General features: G+C 39.5%; 2 protein-coding genes, 1 long non-coding RNA gene and 1 pseudogene across 3 annotated transcripts; 2 read left to right on the forward strand and 2 right to left on the reverse strand.

The window, feature by feature from the left end:
* Positions 1 to 1,791: 1,791 nt before the first annotated feature.
* On the reverse strand, positions 1,792 to 10,658 carry LOC144635117 (uncharacterized). Its single transcript, XR_013567317.1, has 3 exons — positions 10,389 to 10,658; positions 10,196 to 10,287; positions 1,792 to 1,963 (listed from the first exon to the last, which is right to left on the reverse strand). It is a non-coding gene; the product is annotated as an uncharacterized LOC144635117 (long non-coding RNA).
* On the reverse strand, positions 3,117 to 4,629 carry LOC144635729 (uncharacterized; annotated as a pseudogene).
* On the forward strand, positions 6,343 to 8,658 carry LOC144634969 (uncharacterized). Its single transcript, XM_078494015.1, has one exon. It carries the CDS (start codon positions 6,720 to 6,722, stop codon positions 8,409 to 8,411), a length of 1,692 nt encoding a protein of 563 aa, XP_078350141.1. The 5' UTR covers positions 6,343 to 6,719; the 3' UTR covers positions 8,412 to 8,658.
* A 119-nt stretch (positions 10,659 to 10,777) lies between the features above and the next one.
* LOC144635027 (galactose mutarotase-like) lies at positions 10,778 to 20,170 on the forward strand. Its single transcript, XM_078494095.1, has 8 exons — positions 10,778 to 10,984; positions 12,228 to 12,274; positions 13,798 to 13,952; positions 15,266 to 15,478; positions 16,680 to 16,761; positions 17,419 to 17,554; positions 18,441 to 18,612; positions 19,637 to 20,170. The coding sequence occupies exons 1-8, from the start codon at positions 10,845 to 10,847 to the stop codon at positions 19,715 to 19,717; spliced, it is 1,026 nt and encodes a 341-aa protein (XP_078350221.1). The 5' UTR covers positions 10,778 to 10,844; the 3' UTR covers positions 19,718 to 20,170.
* Positions 20,171 to 20,453: the final 283 nt, after the last annotated feature.

Raw genomic sequence — 20,453 nt, forward strand, 5'->3', positions numbered from 1 at the left:
GCTATGTTTGCTATAAGCTGGATTAAAATTCGTTTTATCGGTGTTCATTGAGTTAACACCAATGCGTTAACTGCGCGTGGGCTGGGATTAATGGGCTAAAAACGGAATAAGAAATCGGAGACCTGTTTCGACCGGGAAAAACTTCTTCAATAAATAATTTATTACACAGTGCATCATTGCGCTTACATGCAAACAAACACACCTTGTAAAAATGGTCAGTTTCCAGTAGCTGAGATATTCACTGTAAACAAACCAATCCTCGTATATAACGAACAATACTGATATAAAGTTCACATTTTTACACAAAGTTTGTTTATTTCAAGCAAGCACTAAGCCAAACGAATTTCGTGACGCTTCTTCGAGGAATTTGTAGTCGTAGCAATTATAAAATTCTAGTTCAACTCCCCCACGAAACCGCAAATAACAATAACAATAACAGAAAAACAATGCTAAGTGATTAACTTTGCAAAAGAAAGAAAGGCCACCTGGTAGAGACTGTTGACAAAAAGCTGAACTCGATACCAACCGGGAACGACACGCCGTTATAACTAGATTATTCACAGTCCCCTATATTTCCGTGTCGTCGTTTAAGCCTGGTTCTCATATAATCGCCCCGATCGTTTTTATTATATCGCCTCTGTCACTTCAAAAAGTTTTTTGCGATCGGGGCGATTATATGAGAAATTTACACAGGCGATCGCTAACGTCCGCGGCGATTGGAGCTCGCAATCGCTTGGATCACCCGTGTTCTATCCTTCTAGCTTCTCTTTCTCTTCTTCGCTGTAAAACTGTTATAACTGACAAAAAAAGGAGGCCACGACTTTTGCTCTTTCATTGAAGGCTGCCATTGTGTTGGATCTAGGACTAAAATGATTGTTTTTCGTAGGTCTTCGCTCATACCAGGCGATCGGGACGATCTTATGAGAGCCCCCGCTTATGAGAGAGCTTCCCCGATCGCTTCGATCGTCTTAGTTTTTGCAAACGATTGATGCGATAGAAACGATCGGGGCGATCATCTGAGAATCAGGCTTTAGAGTTCGAGAGGTAGAGGTGTCCCAAAGACGCTCGAAATTTCTTAAAAAGTCGCTCGAAAGTTGCTCCAAAACTGCAGTTGCTTTTAAATAATAAAATTCTCCAATATATATGCTAATTATATTTCCCTTTGAAGGTAAGATTTCTTAACATTTTCATGGAATTTAACTGCAACTGAAAAATCTAAATAACATTTAAAAGGCCAACAATTGGTGAATTACAAGAATTTCTTTCACTAAGTTTGTTGACGAGTTTTTAATTCTAAACTTCCTCGGAAATCTTCGGCCAATTTTGTTTATTTTTGGAGAAGTTCGAAAAATGCTCGGAATTGTTCGTACGGCCTTCAAACAACACTCAGACAAACTTCGGAAATCTGCCATAAGTTGTTCAAAAGATGAAAAGTTGCCGAGCATTTATATTTGGGGCAGCCCTTTCGAGGGGCCGCCATTTTGGTTTCTAAGGCGAGCGAAAGATAACAAATTTCTTGAACTCTACGACAACACGGAAAAATAGGGGACTGTGAACAGTCTAAGTTATAGGCTATCCTACTTATAAGCTCCCTTGGTTATTGGCCCAACTGTCTGCTAAAGAAAAAGAAGTACTCTGTTGATGTGTCGGTTATATATAAAAGCTCCCTTGAAATATAAGCCCTTTCAACTCACTAACGTCCACACAAAACATTACGTGCATGGAAATGAATATTATTATACAGATGCGAGTGTTTTACTGCAAAACAGACCACTGATAACAGGCCGAAACTGCATCCGGGACTGTAGTGGCGTATCTTCCATATCCACACTAGTGAGGATATTGATGACGTCATTTCGCGCCATTGCACGGCTGCCAAACTTTGCCAAACGCCGGTTGAAAGATGGCGAGTAATAGATAAGTTAAATGCATTGAATCCGACTTAAAATCGTTCACCAAGGATCTGAAAAATACAGACATGAAGAAAGAAACTTCAAATGCCTTAAAACAGTTCAAGGAGTTTTCTTGCAAAGTAGATCAAAGGATAGATACGTCAGCAATCCCAGCCGCCGAAATGCAATTGTGCTTCAGTGACACTTCTGTTGTTTTTGTCTATATAATAAAAAGAACATTACACGTTGGCTCAAAGATATGATTTTTATGTTCTCAATTGTTTTTGCCACGAGAACATACAATTCATATCTTCTCGCCACCGTGTAATATCCTCACTCTCAGAGTGCTGGGTCAAAACGTTTAATCAAAATCGCTTTCTTTGTACAATATTTTGCTCAGCAGAGCCTCTTGGTCGTGTCTAGTCAAGCGCATTTTTGAAACCTTTTTTTTTGGCGTCTATAAGCCCCCCAATTTTTTTTTCCCCCAATTTAAACCAACCCAAAAACCCCTTGGGAGGTGTAAGCTAAGGGCATATAACAAGTATTTAAACATATCGGTGGGGCCAGTGGGCGGTAAGATAGGAACGAGGTCCTTTTATTTGTCAAATGACCACAGTTCTTGGATGAAAGCCATCATCAGTCCAGTTTATCCCCAGAAAAGGGTATACGCGTGACGTAACGAAACCATTGTTCTTAGATCTCCGATCAAAACATTCGGATCACGTGACAAAGCGTGTTCAACTCAAGCAAAATAATTTGCGGAGTTCAAACAGTGCGCGGTCCTTTATAGATTTCTTTTCAATCCCATCCGATCCCTTCCGATTCAATCCGATCTGATCCGATAATTTTATATCGGATCCATTCCGAACTGCTCCTGATGTTTACTATCTCGGACATGCGCGTGGTTAGTCGTCTTTTGGCGGTTTTTAAGGGCGCTGGCGCGATGATAATAAAGCTTTTAAAACGTTTTGGGATTCTTACCATTACGACAATTATGAAAATTTGAAAATTTTAAAACTGAGACAAAACTGCATGTTGAGATAAAATAAGATTTATTTAAAATGCGGCTCTGACTTGCTTACTAGTCAAAAACGTGAGTTGCTTCATGCATTTAGTACAGCTTTATATCAAAGGCAAACATTACGCTTGTATGACACTGAGGCTTAAATAATTAAGAGATCAAAAAAATGGTATCATTAAGTTTTCATTTTCGTCACACTACACCCACTGAATATCTCAACTTTTAGTCATTTCGTTCGCCAAGCTAGGCAAAAAAAAAGAAACAGCTCGTTTTCTCCTGGGACGGGTTTTCGATTTCTCACTTGAAGTTGAACTGCTCTCCTCCGTCTCGCGTTCAGAAATGGCTGGCATGTGATGTGCTGAGGTGTCTTTTGACGTTCCATTTTTCTCTTCCGGAGAAACGGTTCGACTTTTCTTTGACCGTTTTAACTCTCTTTCCTGAGCGCGTTCTTTAAACAAACTTGCGGATATATTCTTGCAATCCATCGAGGACAGCTTTGACGTGTTTTGCGATACTTTTTCTGAAGAATTATCTCCGTCTTTGCTAGCAATTGCTAGTGGAAGGCTAAAAGCTTTGTGAAAAGTTAACTTCTTCTCTTCTGTAAGTTCTACATTTTCTCCGGAGTCGTTGCTCTTTTGGTCCGCGTTAAAACACGGTGCTAAATGTTTTTGTTCGTTAACACTTCCTTCGGCTCTCGTGTTTTGGGAATTTTTTCTGATGGCATTGACAAAGTTTTCAGCATGCATAGCTTTTCTATCCAATCCAAAATCCATTAAAGCCACCCCTCTTTCGCTTAAAATTCTCATTTTCTCTTTCTCGGATTTGAGTAAGAGCGCGGTCCAGCGCTTCTTGCTATCTACAGCGATATCTTGTTCCTTCTTGGCGTAAAACCACGCAGCCCCCCAACGCCGACACTCACTTTTCGCCGCAGACTTGCACGACTTGTGAAATCGCTGCACATCCCCCTCGCCAATGTAAGGAAAGCTATTTGCCACGCCAGAATCCTTTATCGAAGACTTCCTAACTGCACCATAGCTTGGAGTCTGTTCCTTGCTTGTCCTTCTCAAAGGACGAGAATTTTTTTCGTCTGTAGGATCAAAAGCCAGCGACGCTGAGCCACCGAACGATTTTTGGTTCATGGGTAGCTGTGTGTTTGCTTCCGACAAGGGCGTCTTCGTCGAATGTCTTCGTTCGCGCGAGATTGAAAAAGAATTCCGTTGACGGAGTTGTTTCTCGCGTTCAAACCGAAGTCGGTCTCTCTGCAAATTGTTCAGTTCTTTAACTACTTTTCGTTCTTCTTCAACGTGGTGAAGAAATCTCGCGTCCTTCTTCTTTCCAAATCAGCGCTGAGTTTTCGGAATTTTTCCTCTTCCACGCGGCTTTTAAGATCCAACCATTCACTCGGTTCTCGTTTTTCTCGCGCGGGATCTCCAGAATTAAGCACCAACTCCACTATATCTGATGCCATTTTGAAACTTAACTGGCACGCGAGATAAAAACACGCGCCAATATGCACTGAACGAAAAGAACAGTGTTTAAAATATTCACGGGACTTCAGACGAAAGCAATCTCTCCAGCTGCAAGTTTTTTTCCTTCCAAACTTTACTCCGTTGTTGAAATTTTCGCTGACTGCATCTTATAAAGTGTTTACTCTCCGTTACCACGGAAAGAAAACAAACACATGGTGTAGTGCGTTTGCATATCAAGGCACGCATCACTCGCTCTCGATATTTCTAAAGCATTGTTTGTACAAATCCCACTAAACAAAAGTACTCCGACAATTAAACAAAGTGTTATAGAAACGGAAGCAATTAATTAGTTCCCAAGTGGGGTCGTTAGTAAATGTGCGGCTCGTAATGAAAAGAAAGAACGAGAGTTCGGGTCGGTATTCCTGACTAAAATATGCAGCTTTTTCAGCTATATACGTAGCTCGAGGTCCGTAAACTGTAAAATGCGGACCGACGTTCCACAGTAGGAACAGTACAGACTGAGAAAACCAAGTTTATGTAATGTTCATCATCTCTCCGAAAAAGGAAAACGTTTCAAGTCAACTGCGCGGAGAGCGCGCCGTTCTGTTGGATACAGTCCGAAAATTATCAGCGCGTACTGAGAGATATTAAAACAGTTCTTTCGCCCGTGTCGCCATCAAATTTCTCCTTGCGGTAATCAGTGACTTAGTCTTTAGTCAAGATGTCTTTCAGAGATGGTCAAGTTCTGTCTTTCTCGTGACTAGTCGCAAAAAGATAAAGGAAAGATACAAATGTTTAGAAAGGGACAAACTATGAAATGGGATGCAAATGTGAACATTAATTGCAAATCCAAAGCCATATAATTGACGAAATACTAAATCACTTTGTTCTTATTCGCTCGGCAAACCATGTAAGAAATTTTCTTCGATTTTTACTCTTCGCCAAGGTCTAGTCTCCGTTGACACCTTTCACAGGAACCGTTTAAAAGCAAGGCTGACCACTTGCCGTCAGAGCATGTCTGGACCAGGCAAAGCCAAGCTGCCCAAATTCTGAGGTGCCAATGTCCCTGCGTTAAATGTTCTTGCGCAAGACACTTTACTATCCTAGTACAAGCGTTCACCTCACACGTGTGAACGGTGTGAAAGACACATTGACTTTTTTTTCTACTAGCACCCTACCCATGGCAACTTAATTCAAAATATCTTTAGATTTAGTAACTTTAAAACTTTCAAACTTCTTCGGTACTACAACCTTGTGCGGCGAATCTTTGTGCGGTTACAACGTTCTTTGTAATTTCTGAAAATCTACACAAACAAACGCGTGCACACAATTTAAGTGCTGTCTTTTTCACGTGTGAAAATAGTTTGAACAGTTTAAAGGCTGTTACATGCAGTGTTCGTAGCGCGTTTCACTTATTTAAAAATTTATCTCGACTTAATTCAAAGTAAAGTCGTGTTCCCATAATCATTACTTCGTAAACAAAGCCTGCTAATTAACGACGGTATCTTTGTTAGCTTCACTTAAGTGTGTTTGTTTAACGGGCAAAGAGGTTAAGCCACGCGCAAGCATAATTGTTAAAAGCTATCAGTTTCTTTTTTTTAATGGATGCACTCAGAATACTGTGCCATTAAATACGTATCGATACCCATCTTTTAATAGGGCCTCTCTACTTTACCTCTTCGAGGCTGCCACGAAAGGATAACTGTGGATTTTTAACTTTAGTACAATATCCGAAAAACAGTTCTTTAGCATTGACACGAGAACAAAAGATTCGAAGCATCTGTTGAGGAGTGTTTTGTCCAATTGTGTCATCATAATACAAAGGCATTAACAGGAAACCAAGCCATGCTCGTCTGACCAATTGTGGCTTAATCTTCGGCTTGGGATGAAAGTGCAAATGAGTTTCAATTAGTCAGTACACTCGAAGGGCAAAGCTAATTTTCATATGACTGCCCGTGTGACATTTATCATCTGTTTTCAAGACGACAAACTTGTGCAATTGCGTGGCTCTGAACCGAGAGCAAAAAGAGGAGAAATTTCCACGGAGGCAGTTGTGCTAGTAAGCTGTGTTTGCTCAAGACGAATTGAGCGCCGAAGTGTATCAGTCGCTAAGTTTATCGCACCAACGTAGCAACCAAAGGATAGGCGAACAACAAAGGCAAATTATCGAAGTACAAATCTCGAATTTGTCGCTGCTCATTGTCGCCTCATATGCTGTGAATTTGGAAATTAAATACTCAAAGTTAACGCAACACCTACGTGTTCAAGAGACTTTTTGTCAAAGAAATGTGCTGTTTATTGCGATAACTGTTTAACCATCACAATTCCTGGAAAGTAATGATTCCGCAAGTTCGAGTAAGCAAGCCAATGGATGGTTTAACTTCAAGAAAATGCAGACAGCGGGAAGAAAATGTTACTTTGAGGAACGTCGTTAGTCAAATAAATTTGTCCAGTGAGAAAATGGTCGCGAACACTGTCAAAAAAGCGGCCATTTTAGGGAAACTACACCAAGCTAGTATACACGATTTTGCGTCCGCGGGAGAGACAAGAGATCCACACGAAGCCATCTTTGAAATGAAGTCCATGCGAAAAAGTTTGCAAAATCATCTGAAAAACGACGGGCACAAGACATTAAGTCCTGAAGGAAAGTTGAGACAATTTTCGGCAAGAAAACCGCCGGTAGGTCAGCGAGGGACTTCAGCAATTTATTCAGGAAGATTATCAAACGCTTCATCTTATACGGGTGTTTTTATAAAGAGGAATGAAAATGAGAAAAAGGACTACAGAAAGGAATCACAGGGGAGACCATCGACCACCAGGCAAGAAGTGATAAATCGCCAAGATGAATTTACGCGGAATGTTTACAGTCGACATATGACCACGCCAACTCCACGCATAACTGTAGAAAACAACGCTAAAGATTACACCGAAATTAATTTCAAAATAAACTCGCAATCGGTAGAAACTGAAACAGAAACTTCAAGGAAAGAAAGTCACACTGAAAACAAATCAGACGACAACGACGAAGTGTTCTTTAGCGCAAGCGACGCAAGAAACAGCGCGTTAAGTGCGCCACAAGAAGATATTTTGCTGGAAGAAAAAGAAGTGTTGAACAAATTCACTGATCCGCAATTAAAGGAATCGCTGCAAAATATAATCAAGAGACGGCGAAGCAGCGTACGCTTTGTAAAATCCGAGTCGGGATACGACATGGTAAACCTTGAGAACACAATTAGCGAACATCTGGAGGAAAATACAGATCAATATAAACAAGAACAGCAACAACAATTAGCGGATAGCGAAAATGCAGTCGAGGAGGCAAAAAACAGCGAAAACCGAAGTGTTCAATCGGCGTCTTCTCGGCGAGTTTCGGCAAATCGCGAGCGCACGACGAGCGCGGGAACTATAACTTCGGAGAAAAGCCACGTCGCGGCCAATCCTCGGCAACCTCGAACGCGCTCACGAAAAACTGGAAGTCAAGAACAAGGAATTTCCACAGCGAGGCGCATTTCGTCGGCTAGGTCATGTGTGAGTACAGCGTCAAATCAGACGCAAAGAAGTTTAAGTTCTCCCATCCTGAGAAGGCGAAGACCCGAATTCCAGACAGAAGAGACCAGAATTATTCGGCCTGCTACTGCAAAGGGATACGTACCCAATTTAACCAACAGGAAAGTCTCGCGCAAGTATTCAGCGCTATCTTGTCCTGAAATTTTACAGCGTAGAGACCAAGCCAAAAATTTGGCTCAGGTTAAAATGATCCGAGAATTCCTTTTAATGTACACCAAAGTCGCAACAAAGAAAGACGAAGCACTTCCCAAAAGCGGGCCTGTTCGTATGATGAGTCAAACACCGGAATTGGTCATCAAGAGCGCCATTGGTCAGTTCTTAACGTGTGCTTTTCCGTCTGGGGAAAGTGAGGAATGGACTGGATTAAGCGCCAGGTCGAAAAAGGAACGATACGAGGAACAACAGCGCTCGAAGTTGTTAAGGATAAAGATTTGCATGAAACATTTGGCCTCTGTAGCTTGATATTATATATATGTGTTTAAATTACTCTGGCTTGCATCTTCACTTGGGAAAGTCTTTCAATATCCAGCCAAGGATCTTTATATTATGCTTACTGATTTTAGTACAATGTACATTTGTAAGTCGCGAGGATTTTGTGTTATCAACTTGATAATACAATATCAATGTTGATTATTGATGTCTTAAATAATTTGAAAGCATTCCTGATCCAACCACCTTCCCAGAAAGGGAAGAAGAATCGAAAAAATACACTGAGGTAGATAAGAAGCTTAACCACAGGCAGACCACCCTACGTGTTGTGGTTATTATTGTTGACATAAGGTTTTGAAACAAGGCGCATATAGAAGATATAGAGAAACATTACGTCTGCTTCGATAAAAATAAACGTCTTAAGGGCTCGGGCGGCAAAAACACGACACGACAGCTTTTTCTTAACTTTTATTAAATCATTAGAGTATTTTATATTTTGTAGTAAATCGAGCCGACGTAATGTTTCTCTATATATCCTATATGCGCCATGATTTCAACATAACCTTATGTCAACATTATTAACCACGAACACATAGGGTGGTCTGCCTGTGGCTTAACTTATCAAGTCAGTTGACTTGAATTTTGCAAAATCGATAATGTAAAAGAAAATTGCTTCTCTAGCAAAATTATTGGCAAAACCTACCTCTATTCATTGTTTCATTCAATCGATTCTTCTTTTTTTTTTTTGCAGTCTTCCACCTTTTAAGTCACAAATTATTTATTTTAATATTTATTTATAAACTATACTTTTACTTATGCTTTTAACATGTGCAATTCATTTAGAATAACATCAATTGAAAATAGTTTTAAGTAGGATCTACACCAAGATTTCTAAAATGGTGTTTAAATATGTATGTATAAATAAAATTGGATGTGACTTTCCAATTTAAATCACATCACATAGTGGAAATGTTATTTGATAACAAGGAAACCTGGGACTGAAAATAAAAATGGTTTCGCTACTTTTTAGTCAAAGCTGACTTTTGCCCCTTGACTCAAACTATGTATTGTATTGATGCTTACTTAAATAATTTTGCTAAAAACCCAGCATGTAATAGTCCATTTTACAGTTGCCTGCAGTGTGACCTGGCCTTGAATGGTAGTGAGGTGGAGGTGACCTTGAATTGATACAAACCTCTCTGCTTTATTATGTAAATGCAAACTAGTTTGCATCAAAACAACATGATTAACACAACAAAAGCAGTGAGGTCTGTATCAAAACAAGGTCACCTCCAGCCTCACTTCCATTCAAAGGCCAGGTCACTGAGAGACAACTGTAAAATGGACTTATATATCGTGTTGACAAAACTGTGGCATTCATTGCTGTCACACAAGGTAGTCAAAGCATTTTGATTAGTTTACTTTTGTTGACCTGTAATTTTTTCACTGTACTCCCACACTGCTCATCACGACCCGCATTTAGCAGGACTTTAGTACCCAGGCTACTTACATAGACTTATCCTGCCACATTTCTGTGCTTAGTACACTGACGGGTTATTGTTTAATGTTTTAGAGAATTTTAAATACAACTCTCGTTCCCAGGTCTTTCTCTCCTGCCACATTCTAACGAGAACTTATTGTACTCCTAAGTGTTACGTTTATAAATAAAATTTGATTTGATTTGTATTTTTGATTTGGTTGTCACGCTGGTGACAGGCAGTGACAGGATATTGCGTGACGACAGATGGAACGCTTTTGTAAATAGCGCCAGTGAATGAAAAGTGCCCTAAAATTTATTACATTTTACTTCTACTTACTTGGTTTTGTATGCCATTCCATTCGCTTTTCCTGTTTCACGTTTAATAAGCTTAAAATCCACATTTCGGACGTGTACTTGAAGCAGTAAACCCTAAATTATAAGAAGCAGTAAATTTTAATGCTGAAGGAAAAAAAGAAGCTTTAACTGTTTCAATTTTTTTTTTCTAAAAATATTCTTTCAAGACAACTTACCACGTGATGAGGAACTTAGGTATTTCTACCACAGCCGGCGCGCGTGACTTTGCAAGCGGCGTGACCTTTGCAAGAGAACCCGTTCGCAATTCGGCTAAACTTTAGAGTACCCGGCCACTTTTTTGCATCTCAGAGAAACTTGAAGTTCTTGTGGTCATGTAAGCTCACAATCACTGTTACAATCACACGTGTACAATCAGAAAAATTTACAAAATGCGAGACGCTGAGATCAGATCAAATGTTCGCGGGTCCTTGATCGAACGGGATCGCGCGATGTTTTATGGGAGCGAGGCACCTTGTTCCCAGTGTTTTCTCGGATTTAAACGCCGGCAAAAAAGCGGTCAGCGGTAGGGTCTTTATAATTCTCGTGTTCGTGACTGTAGCACAGAGTGTCACACAGAGATCCGCGCTGCACGGAGCTTGAGTATAAAACTCGACGAGCTTGGGAAAAAAACCATGGTGGTGTCGCAAGAGGTCTTTGGCAAAACAGAATCGGGCGAAGAAGTCATCAAATATACCATCAAAAACAGCAATGGACTTGAGCTGGATGTGATATCGTTTGGGGCTACTTTTGTTTCGCTGAGATGCCCCGATAGGTAAGAGAAAACGTTTCGTGACTCGCGCCCTGCAGCTCAACGGGCGTTTCCAGAGAAACTCTTTTAACGTAAGTAATATATCTATACATTTAGGTTCTTAAATGCCTTTTAAAGAGAAAAGTTCATTTCGAAGGTTGGTTTTCCTGCAGGATTTTACCTCGATTTACCAGAAATTTAACTCTGATTTCATTTTCCAACATCCTCAGCTTTCTTCTTGGAAAAAAATTAAACAAACAGCTGAACAAATAAACTAAGTCTAGTTCCGGGGATCAATCTGTGAGGGGTGGGGTATGGGAGGAAAACAATTATTTTTCTTATAGGCTTGTCGTAGGCTTGGATAAAATAATAATCTCTCTGCCCTTCATTGCCGTGACCAGACAAAAATTCTTACCAAGGTAATATCAGAAAAAAACACTTCAATCATATTTCATATCATTTTAATTTGTAGCCTCTTACAAAAAACTGAAAAAAAAAATCAAAATTTTTACCTCGGCAAGTGTCTCAGTTCGCATGTTTCTCGTTACAGCCCTGCTTAAAAATTTGCACATTTTGCTGATATTCTACTCGGACATCCTATCATGCACATATTCTGCTTGGTAACCAATGATTCCATCAGGAATTCAGTTTATTAGCTGTCACAAGGCTTGGATAAATTCTGCGCAAAATGCATTTTTTTATGTTAAACCTAATGCACCTGTCAATTTTAAGCCCCAGGTTGGGGGGGGGGGGGCAGATTCAGGGGATTTTGACATTTTTTGGAAGCCAGAGTCGAATTCCCCACCCTTGGGCACCTAGTGAATGTCAAATTTCACATATCTCTTCTTAAATTTCCAACCCAGCAGACGATTTTAGATGTCAAAATCCCTACCCTGGGAGAGCTTCGCAATGTCAAACTCCCGTGGGTTGCCCCCCCCCCCCACAACCCTGGGGCTTAACATTGACAGGTGCATAAATTCTGCTTTAGAAAAACTTTGCTTTAAAGCCACTTAATTCACAAAATAATGCTGCACAGCAAAAGTGTTTATTTCCATGTTATCTGTGCTATTGTTTAGTTAGAGTGCACCCTAACCAGACATACATGTATATTGGCTGTTGAGAAGACCTTTTTTTACAGTTGGCAAATTTGAATAACAAAAGAAACGTGACGACATTGTTTGCATGCATAAAGTAGAAATCACATTTAGTGATTTGCTTTACACTGGTGCAGTGCTTAAATAATTTTTTTTTTATATTAATATATTAGGAATGGGAAGATAGATGATGTTGTTCTGGGATATGATAAGCTGGAGGGTGAGTGTTAACTGATCACCAATTTATAAAATTAATATAAATTGTGTAGTTCCATAAAATAATTATCCATACCTCCCCCACGGAAGGGATTTTTCCTTAGAAAATTTCCCCCTCCCCCACCCCTCTGGAACATTTCCTTAAAGTTTGGCCCTCCCACCCCCAGGAATTTCCAATCCTTTTCTGTGGGGGGGGGAGTATGGGCATTTTCTGGGACCACACGTTATAAGAATTTTTTTTAGAAATTGTTACAGCCAACATTTGATTATAATATCCAGATAATCAAGTGTTCCGTAGAGAACGTGATACAGTGGAACCCCGATATAACGATATGCCAAGGGGGCAGTAAAATTATATCGTTATATCGAGGAATCGTTATATCGGGGTTCTGTCCCATACATTTTACTATTGCCGGGACATAACATATTCATCGTTTTATCGGGAATATCGTTATATCGAAGATCGTTATATCGGGGTTCCACTGTATATATGAATTCTTACTGGAGTTAAAAAAACCATCAGATAGCTATTCAGCCTCAACCATCTTGCAATTGGCCGTTCCGAGATTGCGCAGGGAACTGGGGTGAGTTTCAAATTTTGAGTAATCGATAATCTGACACCACCACATAAAAGATCAAAGTAAGATTGGTTATTTGACCAAGTTTGATGCTTTCAGGATGAACAGAGACAAAGTTATGGACCTTAAAACATGGTTTAAAATCCATACAAACGTCTTTAATTGCAAGCCAGCGTCCCGGGCCAAAACCATATAAACTCTTAAAATTTTTATCCGTTTTGTGACAGCTGTAAAATCCTGCCAAAGACCCATTATTTGAAAGAAACTAAGATGAAAATCACTATGTTTGCGCATTTTTAAGAGTATCACAAAAATCATAAAAAAAATAAGAGTTTATATGGTTTTGGGGGACGCTGTCTCATAATAAGAGACGTTTGTATGGATTTTTAACCATGTTTCAAGGCCCATAACTTCGTCTCTGTTCATCCTAAAACCATCAAATTTGGTCAAATGACCAATCTCACCGGGTTCTTTCATGTGGTGGTGTCAGATTATTGATTGCTTAAACTTAAAAACTCGCCCCAGTTCCCTGCGCAACCTTGGAACGACCAATTAAATTGCTGCAATTTGACATTTCAGCAGAAACTTTTATCTTTAAGTTATTGGCCAATTTCTTGCACTTTGTGTAGATTTTTGTCGTATTTTTTTTGAGTTAGTGATCGGGGGGGATGGGAACGTATGATTCCCAAGATAGGGGTGTTAAATGGTAAATTCGAGACAGCATTTTTTGAAGGACCATTCACCACCCCTCAAGATGGCAGAAACCAGGATGTATTGGGAGAAATTTGGCAACATTGCAAATAAAATTTCGCAATAGAAAATGTACATGTACTGTCGTCGCTAAACCATCATGGAAAGATCCATTTACATTGGGACTGTACCCATTCCTTCCACCCATATGAGAATTTTTGCTACTGGATCAAATGTTATTAATTGTTTTAATTGGCAGATTATCTGAGCAACCCACCTTCCTTTGGGTCAACAATTGGAAGAGTTGCTAACAGGATTGCAAATGCAAAATTCACTCTTGATGGCAAAGAATACCAGCTGGCTGTCAATAACCCACCAAACACCCTTCATGGAGGATGGATTGGATTCAACAAGGTTTGCATTCCTGAGGGACGGATCTATGGGATGCAGGGACTGCGCACCCCTTCCTCCCCCCAAAACTCCCTCTCCCCCAGAGATGACCTGCGTCTTTCTACTGCAACTGTTATTCTGAAAAAAAGTCAGTTATACCATTCCTTAGTACTGGTGCACCCCCTGCTAAGAAAAAATCTTGCCCAGGGGGGTACTGCAGTATACATGACGGGGAGGTCCGACGTATTTTTTGGTTGAAATTTACACCCTCGGTATTTTTTGGTCAGATCCGTCATGTATTTTTTAGGTCTAAGTCTTTTGATTGAATAAATCAGTATCAAGGTGCTAGTCTGTAGGGGGATGCCAGGTATTTTGGGTGTAAAACCTATTTGTCGCAATATGAAGCTCCGTCGGACCCCGTCATGTATACTGCAAGTACCCCCTGGGAAATCTTGGATCCACCCTTGCTTTGTTTAGTGAGCTACTGCATCTAATATTATTAAAATGATAAGCTAGATTAAACCTTTATCTCTCTGGACTACAATCATTGTTAATAAGTTAACTATTGACAAATATTATTGTGTAGGGTTTCTTATTGGGAAGATTGAAAAACAGTCATTAAAAAGCACCATGTGGCTTGATAGCTTTATTTTTGAATGGTTTGAATATTATACATGTGTGCTAAGGTTTCATCCGCAGATTTGTTTATTTTGAAAGGCAGATCTTCCTTAAGATCTGTTAAGAATTTGAGTGAATTTAATATTTTTTCAAGTGCACATTACAATTTCCAATTGCCATTTTACCGCAATGTATGTGATGGTGCATATCATCAAAAAACATTCTATATAGTAGTATAGTATGGAGGTTTTTAAATTTCATTATGACAATATAATTATATTAATTAAACCAAGGGAGGTGGGGTTTTCGGGATTTCAATTGACCGGGATGATCGAAGGATTTTTGGGGGTTTGAAATTTTCAAAACCAGGATTTTTTGGGGTAGAAAAATTTGGCAAGGATATTTTTTTGGTTAAAAACAATCTTAAAGTTCGTGGACTTGGTGCCTTGGCTGCGTAGTTCTAGGTATAAGGTGAAACAAGCATCTTTGCTGTTTTTTATGGTTAGTGTTGCTTAACATTCCATGTGGGAATAAACTTTGCCATTGAAATTAAACTGGTAATACAGTACTGAACAATAGTCTGCAAAGTGTTCCGGGATGTATCCAACAAGCTAGGCTTATTGGGGGAAACAGGCTTCCCATTTAGAAAAAGTGCTTAATATTAAGAAGGGTGACAAAAATAATAAACATTTGTTCATGATAATTTTTTTACTCCTCAGCATAATTGGAAAGGCGTGGTTAAGGAGGACAGGAAGGTTCGATTTACCTACATAAGTCCTGATGGAGATGAGAATTACCCAGGAGAGCTGACGACACGGGTTTCATTTACCCTCACTGATAACAATGAGGTCAAACTCTACTACAAAGCTACAACAAAGGCTCCGACCATTGTCAACTTAACCAATCATGCCTACTTCAATTTGGCTGGTCAGGTACAAGTGGTGTCTTAATTTTCAGTTGGCTTTATTTTCCTGCATGTATTGACTTTTTCAATTTAACACTCCAAACTTGTTATGTTCAATAATTTATTATGAGTAAACGTCAAAAGCACACCTTTCCAATACCTCACTCACTCACCCCCACCCCCTTCCAATGTGCCCCACCAAACACCCCCTTTTTAGCCCCACCAAGCAGCCCTCTTCAGGCCACACGAAGCATTCCTCTTGTAAACCCCACTAACCTCCCCTCTCTCTTATGAAGCTCCACCCAGTACCCCAGGGGAGTACGGGGTGATCGAATGATTTTCTTAGGTTACAAATTTTCGATTCTTGGATTTTTGGGGGTAGGTATTTTTAATTTTTATTTATGTAGGGATTTTTTTGGGGTATTGAAAACAGTGTTAAAGAGAAAAAAGACTGAAGTACAAATGTAGGACACTGCTCTTGTGCAGCATCTGTCAGAGATCAATATAAGAAGCTGAAAATATTAAATCCCCTTTAAATAGAGTGTGCGGTGTTTTTAGTCTTTAGTCGGTGATTCACAACAGGTCCCCTGCCTGAGCTCCAGCGGGTGTCGGCATCATGTTGAGAGCCCTGCTCTTAACCCGACCCCCCTGTACAGTATCGCAAGATTTGAGCAATTATGATGCAAAAACAAAATGGAATTTCTGTGTTATTTTTAGCTGAGCTTCACAGCGGCCCGAAGGGCCGCAGAGCGGAGCCCCATACCCATAGAAAATCGACAGAAATAGGAAAACTATGAACTTGAGTTTACATGGTCATCATGGCTAGTCGGCATGGCTCGCGGGCGCGTCCATACATACATGTATACGTCGCCCACTTCAGAAAGTAGATAAATGCTAACATCTTTGATACTGGGCATCCAAGTTATGGTCAATTGACAGCTGTCATTACAAGGTGTCCGCTGACCAGTATCACATGACTATATCGCGGGCTCAGGTGTATAACTCATCGAGGTGACGAGTTTCCTTATAAAGTTGTCCGCTGACCGTAAAATGGTTTTCTATTGGATCGCAGGCTCAAGCCCTATTTTTTTTATGTCCATGGTCAGTATGAAGATTGAGAAATTAAATAAAGGGCAAAGTAAATTATCGGGGAGCTCCGCTTTTAGGCTTGGCTAAATCTATTTATAGTGAATTTAATGTTGACACGTGACCTGTATGTTACAAATTAGGTGGATCATGATGTTTTGGATCATGTAGCTCAGATTAATGCACCTACTTATTTGCCCACAAATGATGTTCAAATTCCTACAGGTACATGTTCATTGTTTGGTTTATTTATTTCATTTTATTTTGTTTAAATTTCATTCTGACATGTTATGTTATTTTAATTTTCATTATTATTTGTCTGCTCACTCAATCTGTTTGTGGCATGCCACTATCTCCTTTGCTTGAGATGCAGAACAATTAACTACTGACATTTTATTTATCATTGCAAAGTCTTTTTACATTGTTATTAGCTGTAGACTGCTTATGCTTGGATTGCCAAAATTTGTTGTTTCAACCTATTATTATCCATATGCTCAATTGCGTAAATTTACTGATCTAAAGAGCATTGGTAAATTATAATAGCCCAATAAAATTTTTTGATATATTAAAATCAGCCTAAAACAAAGACCTCAGGACGAGGCCCCGGGGACTACTAATGGATAGAGTTTGTGGGGTATTCCCTGGAGCCTCATTGTGATGTTATTGTTTTAGACTGATTTTAAAATATCAAAATTGGGCTATTTTGGCAGGATCCTAGGTCTGCAATGCGTGCATAGAGACATCATTTTCATTTTCACATATTACTATAACAGTATTTAGGAGATGTGCATTGGGAAATGAACAATGGGGAAAATTTCATAAACAAGAAAGGTGTTTCATCCTGTAGTGCTACATAATCATTTCTATTCAATTAATGTTTAGGTGAAGTGTGCTCAGTTTCCAGTCCAAATAGCGCTTTTGATTTCACCAAACCCAAGCCCATTGGACAAGACATAGACAAAGTTGGAGGCTATGATCACAACTACTGTCTGCCAAAGAGCAAGGAATTCTGTGCAGAGTAAGTGCATGTACCGGTAGTCAACAAAATTTATCTGTATCCTACTTTGAACTACAGAGGCCTAAGGATTATACTTTGTGTCCCAGACTCCGGATCAAGCGGTCCAGGTGGGGCTAGCAGGGCACTAGGTTACCTAGTGCCCTAGCTAGCATAGCATAGGTGTGTTTTGGGCAAGACACTTACTCTCATAGTGCCTTCTCCACCCAGGGCGAGGCGTACAATGGGTACCGGTGCATAGGGAGTGCATACCTTCCTAAACTTTAGGAAGGTTCATGTTTGCACTACTGGTGTCATAGCATCTTGTTGTTGTCATGCTGACAATAAAAGGCAACAGTTTGAAACATTTTATATGGAGTAATTCACTAAAACCAAATACAGTAGTTATGTAGCTATGTTGGTCAGAATGAGTCTGTGAGCCTCAGTCAAAATTCTGAGCAAACATTTGTTGAGACGTTCTCTGACAAGAATTGAAAAACAGTGTTCTCTACCGCTATCACGAGAACTATGCAGCAGTCTCAAGCATGTCAAATTTTGGAGACTACCAAGTATTGCGAGTGGCTTGAACTTTTCCTTGCAAGACTTAGCCCAGATTATAAGCTGTCAGTGGCAGCTTTGCATAAAGGGAACAGGTCTGCAGTGATTTATTATTGTTTAGCCACAAAGATTTTTGAGCTGGCTACTCAATATTAGATGCTCAGTTAAAAATGCTAAAGAAATGTCACTCAATGTAAGGTTATTTGTGAATGCGTGGGGGTGGGGGGGGGGAGGGGGGATTGCAAAGCATGTAAATCTCACTTGGGAAATCAATGCTTGCAGGCGTTTAATTTTCTGAGAAAAAGAGATTGCTTTTTGGTAGCCTGTATTGTTCTTGCTTTTGACGTTCCAGAGTGTACCATCCCTCAAGTGGGCGTGTTGTTAAAATGTTCACTGATCAGCCAGGGGTGCAGTTTTACACTGGCAATGGACTGGATGGCACCCCTGGCAAGGGAGGTGTGCCTTACAACAAGTATGGCGCCTTTTGCTTGGAGGCTCAGAACTACCCTGATGCCATTAACCAGGTCAGATAAGCAAACAGAATTAAAATGTTATACATGTACGTATTCTTATATATCCCTGACACAATTACTCCTCAACCAATGAACTTATTTTCTATCTTCATTTTGAATGAATAAATTAATATTATAAATTTGTCATTCTTTTTTTAATTTTTCATTTAAGAATGTAGCACCTACACACTGTAAAATATTGGGATTATATCTAAAAGGCTGATAACTGGCATGGGGTTATTAATTTTACCAGCTAAGATAGGCCTTGTCTTTGATTGAAATTTCACTAGATCTTAGCTATGTCCCTGCTTATTACACACCTCTGTGACTGACCAATATAATTTTTATTTTTGTGTAGTTCCTCCCAATAATAATAAATTATTATCCATACATTGTACCTCCACCATCAAAGACCCCCCCCCCAATTAGCTTCATACATTTCCTTAATTAAAAGTTTTTGGCCTTTGAGACCCCTCCCACCCCCAGGAATTTCCAATCCCTTCTGTGGGGTAGTATGGACATTTTCTGGGACTGCACATTTTAAATTTGAAGTGGGTGTATTTTTTTTCTTTGGGGATTATACACAAAGTTTTTTTGATCAAAAATTACCTGACTCACTGCATTTGTAGCTCAGGTGAGTATGCAAGTTTGAGACACTACAAAGCAAAATTAGAGAATCTTATAATCATTTACTAAATATGCTCCATGATTTAAAACAGAAAATCCTGCGCTTCCCAACGCTTTATACCTCTACGAATCAGAAAGAGCCGCCATCTTAAAGCGAAAGACCCGGGAACGAGGGTGTCGGGCGCGGCCAGCCCGACAGGCAACATTAACAAATCACCGGTTCAAATAATCCACTCCTTACTTATAACACCCCCCCCCCCTCCCCAACCCAGAGCTGGCGAGGCCCGCGAGTCACGTATTACTAGTTTAAAACAGAAAATTGATTATCTGACCTCCACCCCTTCCTGCACCTGACTAGAATAAGATCATCATTTTTTAATTTGATTCATTGTTTATGTTTTAATTACAGCCAAACTTTCCAAGTCCTATTCTGCGCCCTGGAGAAACCTACAAACAGAAAACAGTCTACAAATTTGACGTGAAGAAGTGAGCCAGAAATCAATGGAATAAACTGAAGCTGTACTGTCCTAATATTAAACTACAGCTCGGTTCATTTTTTAAAGATAACAATAAATAGGTAATATAGGTATTATTAATTAATAATAAAGGAAGTGAATTAAGATAAGGGACTGTCTCTAATGAGAATAAAACAGCAATTTTTATGTGAAGGGAATCATTTTTTGTAAAGGGACTGTACATGTAGTTTGACTACATGATACATGTTTTGTACTAGCAGGTCTTTTTAAAGTCTGTTTTGAAAAACGAGGGGTACAAAGTGCCTTAACTTAAAAACTGGGGTTACATTTATATTGGTTAGAAATATTAATATAAGTTGCGCAGAGTGAGGGAAAATGGGCAAAATTGTTAATGGTGCTGGGTAGAATACATGATTGTACTCTGTAATTTGAAACAGATACAATAAATAGTTTATGGACATTGAAAAGCAGTGTAGTTTATTTGGATGTTTTAGTCTGTACCATGTTCTTGTATAATGTGGGAGGAGCATACACATGTAATTTTTTCAAACACCAAGAGATGTATCAGACTGTTAAATATATAAAAGTAATACGAAATTGTCAAATAACCAGTAAGGAAGTACATTCAATCCTGGGCATAGGGCTGATCGAGAGACATTGAGACTCCACTTGAAAAAACCACACTCATGATGTAACTCTCCAGAGATCAACTTCTAACATTAATTGTTGTTTGTTTTTTTTTACGTTTTG

The sequence above is a fragment of the Oculina patagonica genome, chromosome 13 (assembly GCF_052425735.1).
Source record: "Oculina patagonica isolate OP01 chromosome 13, crgOcupat, whole genome shotgun sequence".
In the NCBI taxonomy this organism is placed as follows: Eukaryota; Metazoa; Cnidaria; class Anthozoa; order Scleractinia; family Oculinidae; genus Oculina; species Oculina patagonica.